Genomic DNA, 13690 nt, shown 5'->3' with positions numbered 1-13690 from the left:
ATCATGTGAATGCTCAGATATAGGTACTGATAGCAAAGATTAATAATGTCAAATATTGAGGTGTAATAATGAAATATTCGATTAAATGCTGCGCAGGACAAGTACGTTATATGAGAAGCTATTGTTTATTCAAACTAATGCTATAACCCATACACCAGTTGATGTGTGAAATGAAACTTTCAGACATTTCCGATATTGTCACTTTTCATTTGCTAATTAACCGATGCAAAAGGTCATTTGAACTCGTATGTACGTGTAGAAATTGTGTATGATGATATATCCGAATATAGATTATCATTTTATTGTAACGAATTTTCTCAAATATATTAACATCATATAAAGAAATCAATAGTAAAAACATGTTTTTATTAAATAATATTATAGCAAATTATTTATAAATCTCTCTGCAGCTCTTATTATATATATTTTTATAAAATATTCTTTACACACATATTTTTGTACGTGTAATTTTTAGAAAATATATTCTATAAAAAAGAGAAATAAGTAGATATAGAACGAAATTCGTTAGTATATTATATCATACATTCAAATATGGATTTCAGAATAATCATACCGCGTTTTTAATTCAAATAAGAGCGTGCATTCTTTTTTTAGCTTGAGGCATTAACATTGATATATCGGCATGGCAGCTGTATCGATGCGGCAATGCAGCCTTATGCCGAATAAAAAGAAACCCAATGCGCATCGTTGAGCTTTTTTTCATCTCACAAAGCGGGATTACCGATGCATTGCTGTTATTGAAAGGAGTTACTTCAAATAACAAGAAGATGATAGATGCGCAAGTGAAAAAGCTCTCAATCGTTCAAATTATTTTTCTGTTGAATGAGAAGAAAAACATGTCATCCTTTCTTAATTACGCGAGTATTATAACGGTTATTTATATATTTATCAATAAATAGACTAATAGTAATAATATGTAATTTATTATTATATTATTATTTTTTTCTTGATACAATTAATTTAATGATAGTATATAACTGTATTAAGGAACAAGGATTTATTATAAATTTGTTACATTTTTAATAAAAAAGTAATAAGTAAATAGTTTTTAATAAAAAAGTAGGACATGATTTCGGATATTTCATAAAATTTATAATATTAATATATAAATTCTAATAGAAATATAATTAAAGCAAATAATATCATTTTTTATATTACTTATTATGTTATAATGCAAATACAAAAAATTTTAATGAAAATAATTTCGAGAATCTTTGTTAAAAAATATAGAATACATTTTTCATTGAGCGTTTTTACTTTTACACCTTTTAAAAATAATTAAAATAAATATATTAAAAACAATAAATAAGTGCCAAAAATAATATATTACGTCTAACGCTAATAAATATCTAATTATTATGGATTAAATTTATCATGATTCTTTTACGGATACAATCTCTCCTGGTACGTCATCGACGTAATTATTCAAAAGATGATGTCTACATGAGAGCCATTCGCGAAATTCTGCTTAACCATATCATCAAATTTAATCGGGCACTTTAGTCGATTTCCTACAGCAATGCATCGGGCCTCCAGTCTTACATCAATTCGTAATGCCTACCTTTACTCGCCGAGAGCGCTGTATTAATGGTCCTCGTCTCCAAGAAATTCGGACACTGTCTCCAAAATGTAGTCGCACACCTGCCATAGATTACATCTTACCTTGACGGCTGCCAAACGATGTATACATTTATTCTCGCGATAATGCAAATTTTCATTCCATATACATTGCCGATGAATTGCGGCCAGCGAAACCTTTCAATAAATGCAGATTATTATATTTATTCGTATCAATATTTGAAATATTTGTACCAACATGACTAGAACATTATTAGAATTCCGAGAGAAAATTGATTTGTATTCGCACCGAGAGATTCAAAATAAAAGCGAAATATCCAATTTTGAAGTGGTACATTGAGTAAATATGTAATAAATAAATATTGAGCGAATATATTGCATATGAATAATACTGAACATATTGTGTATTGAATGTTCGCGTAATCGAGCATAATTCTTATAGATTTATTATAGATATTAAGATTATTGCTAAGAGATTAAAGAGAATCAGTAGCGAAAATAATGCATTCAATAAACTTTAAAAAGCAATCATTGACCGCCAATTTTGCAAAATCATAGCCAAATTCTATCGTCAGGAAAAAAACAGAAATTTTAAAAATATTACACAATACATTAATAAGCATATATATAAATTATATTAACTTATTCCATACATCAACATTAATTTTGCAAAATTCTATCAGAGGAAATTTTATGATTTACACCTTATTTAACAAATCAGTTCATAAAAGCACGATGAAGCACGACTCAATTGTATAAATCTACAAAAACCAAGCATAAATAAACAATATACGTAAAATTCCGATATAAGACGTAAGCAGTTCGAATGCACTTAAATAAGTAGCCTAGTGAAAGAGATGCGTTTTTTAATTTCACTCATGTATCTCGCATAATCCAACATTGTAACGCGAGAATAAAATTACATTTCGTTAAAAGTTTTAGAATCCCTGTCTCTTCTCTCCTCCCTTAATGAGCTTACTGTCTTTCGTGCTGGGCGGCTTATGGTACTTATCTATGTTATCTATGTTATATATAATAAACTCGCTGCATAGATATATGTATATCAGTGAAATATTCTCCAACGCTTGCTACGTGCTTGATAATGCCCGTTGAGAATAACACGATCGTGCGGCGTACCCTTGTGTTCATTAGCGAAACGTGGGAGGGAAAATTCATTTTTCGCGACGCAGTGCCCGCTTGTTGATGGTCGTTGAAACGAGTTTTTGCACCGTGCCAGTTTCGAGCTAGCAAATAACGAAAGTGCACTCCGGTACACATGTAATGATAATATAATAGCTGAACTTCATCAAATCTAGAGATTTGAATGCTTATTATGCAAATATATTCCTTGTATTACTCTCAAAAAAATTCAAACTTTTTGGCAATGACCGTTTATTAATAAAATTTTACGCTACGAATTCGTTCGCAGCACGGCGTTATTATTAAATATTGATATTTATACATATTAAAAATCAATTATCAATTATAATAATGTAAGCGGAAAACATTTGTCCAAATTTTATATTTCGAAAAAAATAATATCTAAAAATAGAATTGCTTTATATAATTTTTGAAAGAAAAATGATTTGTGTTTCTATGATAATAAAACAAAAAAAAAATTGATTTGACAAAGTAGCCCCCCATTAGATGATTTCTGATGCAAAGATGCACGCAAGCACGGTTAAATAAAGCTCGCAATGTCGCTACAAGAATGTAAAAATCTCTTCTTCTTCTGTTCGGCATCAATTCCATTCAGAGTTTGCAACACGAAATTGGTTTCGCTGACAAGCGCTCCAAACTAAAAGCGGTCGACGGTACCCGAAAATTACATTTTATCCGGTCAAAGCAAACTTCCTCAACAATTCCCGAGGCGCTGAGTGAAGGAGGGACGAAGGAGGGGTGAAAGAGGGCGCGAAACCGCACGAACTCAAAGTGCCACCGACCGGAAGATAAAAGAATACGACGCGAGGGGCATAGGATCGCGATATCGTTTTGTATGATGCAAGAGAGTAAAAAAAAGAGAGAGAGAGAGAGAGAGAGAGAGGGAGAGAAAACGGACTTCACCGAGAAGACGAAAGTACCAAGAAGTCACGTGTGCATCACGCGTCGGCTCCTTCGTCGGGATTGCAAAGTTTTCCGCGGGGGAAAACTCATCCGAAACTATTTGCTCCGGCTACGCCCGCGGAAAGTATATCTAAGAGAGGCTACGTCTTTTTACATCGCCGAGTTCCGTACAGGATTACCCTCCTTTTATTACTACGGATCAAAGAGAAGGTTGAACGATCGTCTTACTTCTTACTTACTTACCTGCCGAGGAGATTGCCGCGAACATAACGACCTGTAACAGAAAGAACGGGTCGTCATTACAAAGCGGAATGTCAATCGTAAAAAAATGCTATCTCTCTGAAGGAGAAGAGGAAAAATGAGAGATTAATGAGACATTTCTTCTGAAAACGGCATATCATCGATATCATAATTCAATTTACGATCAAAATAAATTTACTTTGTTATGCAATGCGATCCTTTCCTTCAGATGAGGCTAAAAATGCACTTCTTAATTTTCTGTAATAGACCTCTTAAATACATTCCCACGGAACTGAAACGTCCGTGAAAGAAAGATTCGCATAAAGAGTCCTTTCTCTCTTAAGAAACGAGTGCATGCGTGCGATTATTCTGAAAGAGATACACCGCATTCTGAAAGAAAACCGCGCGTTTCCTTAGGCGGACAAGCCGCAGAAGTGCATTCGCGCGATTCGGCTACTCGCTCGAATAAATTACGCGGCATTTTATTTGCGTCTTTACGCAAATGGAACGTACAAAGGCAGCCTGGAGACGCCGCGGTCTGGAATGGCGCAAAGACCGGATGCGCCACGAAAAGAAGCGCATCCTCCGCTCTCGAGGGACGCACGTATGGACGGTTTTAACTCATTTCGCGCTACCGTCTGTGCGATCCGCATTCGTCGCAGTCCCATTCAAACGAGATCGCAGGGTACAATTTACCTACCAAGATACTCGCACAAAGATGCTCCAAGGAATCCGCATGAGATTTTTCGATAAAAAGCGAATAAAACCTTAATTTGACGTTCCCTCTTATACTATTATAATATATAATATATATAATAAATTATATATATTATATAATTTCGCGCATTCTCTCCATATATTATAGATCATTAAAATATGCATTGATAAAAAAAAGTTGCTTTAATATAAATATTGTACGAAGTATCATGCATTTCTATTCAATCGTTTTTAAATAAATCCTGAGAATTTTAGAATACATATAATTTATTTTTCACCTAATGAAAGCGTCGATGCAATTAATCAATATTTGCAAATTTCCAATTTTTTCCCCATTTTCCGTTTTGAATATGAAATATTTGTTTTGCAACATTTTGACCACGTTTCGAGAATATTTATATAAAGCACAATGCAAGCAATATTTATAGTGACTATATGATATGTATTAGAAAATATGGAAGTTGATGTAAAATACAGTTTCTATTTCCATTCCCGCATCTCAGATTATACAGTATATCACTATGATATGTCTCACTTAGCCCGATTCTGACACATACTCAGGCGTTCATTTATGCGCGGTAATTTCATGATGACGGGAAAGGGAATATTTACGAGCGTGCTTGTTACAACTGCAACGTGCACACGTCCAGGCATATAATTGTGCCAAAATCTACAGCTTTCTTAATCATTTTACACTGAAACCGAAAATTTGAAGAAAAAAAAATCTCTATAATTATGTCAAAACTTGTATTTTTCAACGAATGGAATTAACGACACAATGTGCTAATAAACTTAATAATGAGAAATGTAATTTGAATTGCAGAGAAATAGAATATACATAATTTTTGCCTCTTTCACGTAAATTCCATTTATAATTATATAACATAAAACATTAATTAACATTTAATACAATTATATAATGACACAATATTGTTGGTGTTTCCTTTCATGTATTAATTAAATATTATTTTTATTATAATATTAATGCAAAAATTGTTTAAGTAACTAAACTAAATTATTTTAATTATTTTATATAAATATTTCTCTCTCTCTCTCTTGTCTTTTTATGAACGCATTCATAATAATCTTATATTATTTGTATACATCTGATTCATCCTATATTCATATTTTATCCATTATACATTTTAATAATTCAGTTTTCAATACAATCGCGAATTGAAATACACAATTCACTATTCCACGTAAAGTTTCATTGCTAAAGCAGGAAGCACCGAGATATCGGGATGTGTCATTTCACTTGGTGATAATCAAGCCGAGAATGGTTTCATGTCAATCGCAGGCTATAAACTTTATCATTCAACGGCGTTCACTCAATAATACATGACGACTGTTGACACAATTCTATCGATTGAATTTTAATTAATAATGTCGAGTGACAAAAAAAAATTTTTTTAATTATCAATTCTTCTCATGTTATTAATATTGCATCTACAAAAAAGAATGAAATTTAATTTATAATTATTTTCAAAGCAGTTAAAGTCGGATGTGGTTTCTTTTACAGAGAAGCTGTCCAAATATACCGTGGACTCCAATTTAGTAAGCGACGCAAATACGTTGCTCTTAACGTGAGTGCCGTATCTGCTCGACTAATTGAGTCAAAAGAAACGAAAGCGAACGACATTAAGCACACAAGCATTCGTCGGTCTTCCGTTTCTCAATGAACGCGACCGTCTTCTCCTCGCCTTCGTCACGGCTTCATGTTTCTTTTCTTCGTCGAAGCTAGCGCAGATGACGCGGACAGCTCTCCAAGACGCGTTCCACGTGACGACAAGATTTTCACCGAACTCCTATATTTAGTCGAGGCGAGTCGAGCAGCGGCGCTTTTTACATGTCAAGCAACCCCCTGAGATGTTGTATAGCTCAAGAATACAGAGCGAAGACACTAATTTAGAGGCGTGTCGGCACTTAGAATACATCGAACGGATTCCGGCGACGTCATCATTAAAGCGAGGAGAACGAGCGGCTGCTTCTTTCGATCTTTATTAAGCCGACCTCACATCAGCCCCTATCCGTCAAAGATTTAACAATTTATATTTATTTCAAGCAAAAATACAGATATTTTTGCTTAAAATTATGAACCTTAGCTTCTCCTAGTCTAGCATACAAAATATCTTATGAATATTTCTTTTATATTATTAATCTATGTAAATTATTCATGAGGTCTAATAACTCAAATATTCTAGGCAGCGGGTAGATTGTTAACGTAAAATAAATACCTTCGTTCGCGAATTTGTTGACGAATTTTCGACGACTCCAACAAGGATAGGATGCTTCCACTCTGATGTGAGGGTAGCTTTATGGGGTTTGGTATATCGGAAACACACAACAGAAGGAGTGCGGCGAGAGTAGTTGCCGTGGTGTCTCCTGTCTCCGCGTGACACCACACGAGATACGGCGCTTATGTTAATGCGAGGGGCATACCGTGTAGAACGAGAAGGACTGACACACAATGCTCGGCGATAGCGGCGCGAGTCCGTCGGCCATTAATAACGAACGGTACGAACTCAATGAATCACGGTTGCGTGCGCCATTATAATGTAAATACTCGGCGCGACTTAGCTTTCGCACGTCCTGTTCCGCGTCAATTGTTTGCGGGAACGGACATCTCGACAAGCCGGAAACATATCGGAGCACATAGCCTATCTTCTTTTTATCTACTTTCCCAAAGCGAATACTCGAGATTCTCGAGGAGGGTTGAGTTTCTACGGAAAATGCCAGATTTGATTCTAATTGCGTACGCCACGCGATGACGTTACGCGTTGCTAATGGAAGGCTTCCGTTAAAGCCTCTTGGAGTAAACAGTATCGGTATCAAGTAGGGAATCGATATCTATCGCCGAGACATCCAATGGCGCTGATGAAACATTATTCCGAACTGCATCTGGATTATACTTTGTGACACAACAACGATTACTATTGAATTTAACACCTTATTCCCTATATCTTTGACAGAGTCTCTTGTCAACGATACATTTTTAGTACAATCGATCAGATAAACAGTAATAAAAGAAATAAATTTTAAATAAATTCATATTATAAATCGTATTATAATTTATTAGAATAATTAAAAATTATTAAAATAGTATAATAAAAGGATTGAATTGATTAAAATAATTGAATAATTATATCCAAAGCTCATCGAGATCTTGATGAAATGAAAGACACGATAAGATCGAGCAGATTCGAAAGTTCTGTCGAGCTTTATTTATATTTTCGAAATTTTAGAATAAATTTTGATTTAGTTACACCTGCAAACGGAACAGAATTACTTCTCAGCAAAATAATTTCCGCGTCTCACGCTCTGGAAGCCAGCGACGTTAAATACGAAATGAGACTTCAACGGGAATGATTCAACAACCTTATTACCACATAATATCTTGCCTTCCAAGACTCACGCGTTAACTCAGTATTGCGAGCGCACATAATGCATTCTCTCTCTCTCTCTCTTGTTTTCAACGAGAAGCAAAGACGCAAATTCGGTATGCAGTCTACTGTGTTATAGCATTATCGTGCCGCTTCAACTTGCTCCGCGTTATAATTATCGTCTTACGAGCGCAATAATTTAAACGACGCATCCCTGCGTGCGCGCGAACTTGGTATTCCTTCTGTTTACCAATGCTCCTTGTTTAGTATAGTCTTCTTTCCCGGCTTAGTAGATTAAGATTTGCATAAGAGAAATCGTCTCTCCGCATATCATACATAGATTTCTCAGTGTCTCGTACGATGTTTTTGCACCGTAAAGATTGCATCTAATAAATATACACAAATCTAAGGAGCAACTTATCTTTATAAAGAATGATGTTAAGCTATGTTAATTCGACGGCTGTGATTCGTCGGATATATTATTAATTATTGAATCGCAGAATAGGTGCAGCAAAAAATGCAATACGATTCTTTACATTTTTAATTGATTAGAATCGAGTAACATAACATAATTAGCATATACAATCTCTCAAGATATAATTAATCTATAATATTAAAAAATATGTGAATTTCATAATTCATGAATATATTAGAAATATATATATTTGATTTTCTATAAAAGATAAATTTAAAAAGAATCAGAAATTACATTTCGAAAACGATTAATTTTAGTAATTATTCATTTTAACGAATTTAACACAATAATAAAAATATAAGATAATCATTTTGACATAGTCATAATCTTCTCACTTGAAGGTCAACGACCTTGATTTTAAATTTCATATCTTTAAGAAATTTTGAAATTTTATATAAAATATAAAATTATTCTCCGATAATTTTCCATATTATTGCAAAATATAATTTGTGTTATGACGAATAAATATCATTTGATACATTATTTTCATGACATAATTTCTAAATAAAGGATACGAGATCGTTATTCAAAATCAAGATTATTAATTTTCGTAAGAATAAACATTAAAGTTAAAGTAAAAATCATGCAAATTATAAATAATTACCAAATAATTAGAATTAATTTTAAATAAATTTTATGTTTTAATGACAAGTTTATTTAAGACTGTAAAGATTACTATGTATTGTGGAAAAACTCAAGCTCAAAACACGTACAATAATATAAATCAGGTATTTTATCTTTGCCTTTCTTTTTAATATCTGTAACATAAATATGCGATACCTTCTTTCCGTTTACAATCCATCGTTTATAATCTAATTTCGATCGGCGACAGTCTAAGCCATCGAAGTTGTTGCCAACAACGGCTTTGCATCTATCCGGACCAAACTAGTCGAATGTCAGGATGTCGGGTAACTCATGAATTTGCATGGAGACCAAGCCAAATATAATCTTAGTGTACACAGATGGTTCTCTCCTTCTCATTCTCACTCGCTCTCTTTCTCTCTCTCTCTCTCTTTCTCTCTGTATCGTCCTGTAGGTAGGCGTTTTCACCCGAAGGACCTGGCTCATTCTCACCGCTCATGGCACTGTCGTGGATAGGAAGTGCAGATTGCCCTGTTTAATTACTGGTTAGGGATGGATGGGGAGTTTCGAGGGCAATCAGCCTGTTTGTATTTGCTTGCAGGTTTATGTCGGTTTACTCGTAACCCGCGCCATCCGATTTCTACGAGACAGCTCAATCCACGGAACATCGCATTCTACGACAATGTGGTTTCCATCTTTGTGGCCCGTGACGCGAAATAGATTAATCTCAAAAATAACTCAATTATATGGTACATAGCTTTGCAAAAATTTATTCAACATTTATAACTTAAAAATAAGAGATAAAGTGTAAATATGAGTTATTCACTTTTGAAAAAGAGAGAAAAATTTATATATCTAGAAAAAGAAATAAAAAATTTTATATTCGATACAAATATTAAAGTAATTAAAATCAAATGTATATATAAATTTTAATTATATATAATAACCTATTGCTTTAATATTTATTATCGAATTTAAAATTTTTTTTTCTGGATATGTAAATTTCCTTCTCTTGTGTGTGTATGTATATGTGTACAATTGAAATGATCGATTCGATAATTAATAATATTATCAATAAGTTCTTGCAGTAAAGACTTGTAAAATTCATCAACAAAATTCTACGAAACATCGGGTCTTATTATTATATAGTGTATGTTGTATGTTGGCAAGACGTCGTTTTATTATAACATTGTACAAGAAGCTCGAAAGTTCAACACATCATGCCGCGTCTTTTTCTTAAGAATCTCTACAAAGTTTGCGAAGTCCCTATCAAACTGAAAAGTTTGTTTACTCCGAGGGCACGCTATCTGAACTAAGACGCCCATACGCATTTCCAGATAGTTTATAGTAAGTTTAATGGAGATTCTATAATTACTATCTATCTTAGCATAGCACTAAATTATGCACGATTATCTAGATTGTAGGTACATGTTTGCTAAAGTGCATGTCTAGTTGCTGTTGCAGTTTGGTACAATATAGCGCTCTTGTTACACTTCAATGAAGTTAATGCCGTTCATCGATGCAAGCTGCTTGGCAAGCTAAGGCTACTGCCGAGCTGAGCGAATGTTCTCTACTATGACATAGTTTATAATTTTAATTGATTGGGAGATGTCCTTTGTGTTATATTGGCGTTAAAAATTTCATTAGTTGCGATAGCGCCGTATACGAAAATCAATAATATGATTAGCTAACAAAGTTTATATCATGACAGTGAAACACAGTACTTCTGATCAAATTTTGAACTTATATTTTCCAATGATATTAGCTTTAACAATATTATAATGAATATCAAGAAAAATGTGCACACAAGAGATCTATTATTTCATAAAAGCGAGAAACAGTTTTAGATTTATAGATTTTATTTTATAAAAGCGAGTAACAGTTACATGATTTAATCAAATTATCAGTATCTCTGTTTCACGATATATTATAAAGAAAATCAGTTCCAGTCGTAGCTTTGATAAAATTTGATCTAATCTTTCGCACTCCGCTTGCTATAACGTAGAAATAATACTTGCTCTTTGCTTGTCGAGCATGTTAGTTAGTATCCGCAGGATATTTAGACTGCTCTTTTTCCAACATCGTGTTGCTATTCTAACACATAGATACACGGATACGTCGGTTTTTCCCTTTCACGAGTGAAACAGCCAGAGTACCCGGGATCTACATTAGCTGGAAACCAGACATTCGCTTTGCATGCACCGTAAATGAGTTTTGCGTATTTGTTGCATACGCGAGAAAGTGTACGAAACTATTTACACGCCGGCTCCCACAAAGTGAGTTCTCACCAACCATTCATTGACTATTTCAGCGCATCAAGCGCGCGAAAACCTTGCATGCGAACCGCGCTTCCTTGACAACAATCGTTTCTCGCGAAAAGTCTGGACATCGTTGCCCACAAGTGTATTCTTCACTGTCATCCGAGTTGTCCGGTGCTCCAGTTTTCTTTACATTTGTCTGATTCATGAAGAACGCTTTCAGTTTACATAACAAAAAGATTATACATGTGTGGAATAAATGTACATTACTACAGAAAATTTAAACAATAAATCTTTTCTCGTGAAAAATTTTGTTTATATATATTTTACTCGAAATAGACTGAAATAATGACTGAATTTATTTTCAATATTCATAAAACATAATATGTTAAACATTAAGCAAATCTCTGAATAATTGTTCATGTAGAAAATTTTTAAGAAAAAATATTCGAGACACTTTATGATTCAAATAAAAAAGAATTATCCGCGCACGTTACATCTAATTTTTTTTATCTCCCATTAAAATTCCACGTCATAAATTTCTGCCCGTCTCATTGCACGAGTCGAAGTGGCATGTCCGAACGAAAATTCGTGTTCGTGTTTCAATGTTATCAATCTGACCGTAAAACGAAGAAGGCCAACGTCCCTTCGGCGTTCTTCTTTTTACATTTTTCGCGCGCGATGGGCTTCGTCTTAATTGGCGCATTCCGTTGTGCCACAGACGTGAGCTTATTCGATTCACGTTACATCCCGATACCTTAATGAAGCAAATTTGCATTCATACGCGACGCGAGTGAGCAAATACGGCGATACAATAAAACTGATCTCGTCTTTTCCTACCATCGTCCACATAAAATGAATGCGTCTGCTTACAGTGGCTGCTCTGGTACCGACTTTGGAGCACGATAATGATTCAAATGCAGCTTCATGCTAAAAAGGGACGCTACGATTGATCTTGTTTGTGACACATGTACAGAAAATACGAGATATTAAATTTGAAACTTAGCATCAGGCAATATATCGATTTGACACGCAAATTAAGAGATCAAGATAAAAGAGAAACTCCCCTTAAGTGTTCAATCTTTATGAATAAAAATATGCTCAATCCTTATGAATAAAAATATGTTTGTCGAATAACAATCGATCGAGAGATAATATTCCACAATTGGCGATGTACAATTCTTGCAATAAAACAACAGCGTACACGCGCTATTTAATGATAACAAATAAATCAAATAATTATGTATATATTATATATTTGTTTAAAATCAAATCTGTTTATATTAACAGCCATAGGAAATTTAAAAAAATATTTCATCATTACGTGCAATTATTATATCGCAAGAGTAATATAATTTCAAGTAGTTCTTTCATAAAATTCGCGCGATAATATAATCAAATTTCGTGATGCATCGGCTTTAACACAGACAAGACTCAGCGTCTTATATATCTGAAGCGAAGGAAGATGACGTCAAGCCGTCTTTCTCTCTCTTTCTTTTTCTCTCATGGGCGCGATATATATCGCAGCTTTAACTCCATTATCCATAAACTTCCTCAAGGGATCGGGAAAACTTCTCGACGTACAACACCGCCAGATTCGCAGACACAAAGGTAGACGGTAGGTAGGTAGTCGTCGCGAGAACGACGGATTCGCGATCACAGAAGTGAGACGAGGGAAGGGAGAGACAGGGAGATCGGGAGAATGGAACCGTCGATACGGGGTCTCGTTACAACGTGATACGCCAATGCCAACAAAGCAGTTCTGTCCGTTGGCTGAATGCACCGGCATAACTAACATAAGCATGGGGGACTCTAGCAGTCCAATCAGAATGGTCCAACAAAGATACCGCTCTGTGTCCATTGTGCAAATCCTGCTCCGTGCGCTCTGTGCGCCGATAGTATATCGGAGCTTTTCTCGATCTCTGATCGAAACGTGCCCTCTCGAGAGCGAGCATTGTTTGCGCTATCCTAAACGTCGTCGTATGTGCCGAGCTTTGCGCTATGCATAATGCATTTGTGCATAGTAGAAATAAAGATCTGAGAGGAAAGAGAGAAAAATACAGATCTTACGAGGAGCAATTTCAAAATTAAGAAAGAAGGAAAGATCACGTAATCATTTAATCGATACTAATTAATATATTGACGTTCGATGCTTCATCTCGATTTCTTTATGATTCGTAATCGAGAGATCGGCCGAAAGGATTAGTTCGCGCAGCGTTAATTCAGCGATCGGAAAACGGGAGTCTTCTTATCCTTTAAATCGTTCACTTGCGCGATTTAAACTCGTTCATTTTCCCCGAATTGACCACTTTTGCACGCGGACGTTCTTTAATTTTCCCTTCGAGCCACGTCCAAGATTAGCACAGCGTAGT

At 34.6% G+C, this 13690-nt stretch overlaps 1 protein-coding gene across 1 annotated transcript in view; it reads right to left on the bottom strand.

The window, feature by feature from the left end:
- The window catches only part of LOC105253538 (metalloproteinase inhibitor 3), a 79111-nt gene extending 77427 nt beyond the window's left edge, over positions 1–1684 (bottom strand). The window contains exon 1 of the mRNA XM_025410019.1: positions 1583–1684. Coding sequence (XP_025265804.1) covers positions 1583–1669 — 87 coding nt within the window. The 5' untranslated portion in view covers positions 1670–1684. The remainder of the gene's footprint in view (positions 1–1582) is intronic.
- Between the last annotated feature and the right edge of the window lie 12006 nt (positions 1685–13690).

Source organism: Camponotus floridanus, unplaced genomic scaffold, assembly GCF_003227725.1.
Source record: "Camponotus floridanus strain SB8 unplaced genomic scaffold, Cflo_v7.5 scaffold3, whole genome shotgun sequence".
Classification (NCBI taxonomy): Eukaryota; Metazoa; Arthropoda; class Insecta; order Hymenoptera; family Formicidae; genus Camponotus; species Camponotus floridanus.
The sequence above is the reverse complement of the archived record's forward strand: the minus strand, read 5'-3'. Positions and strand labels throughout refer to the sequence as shown.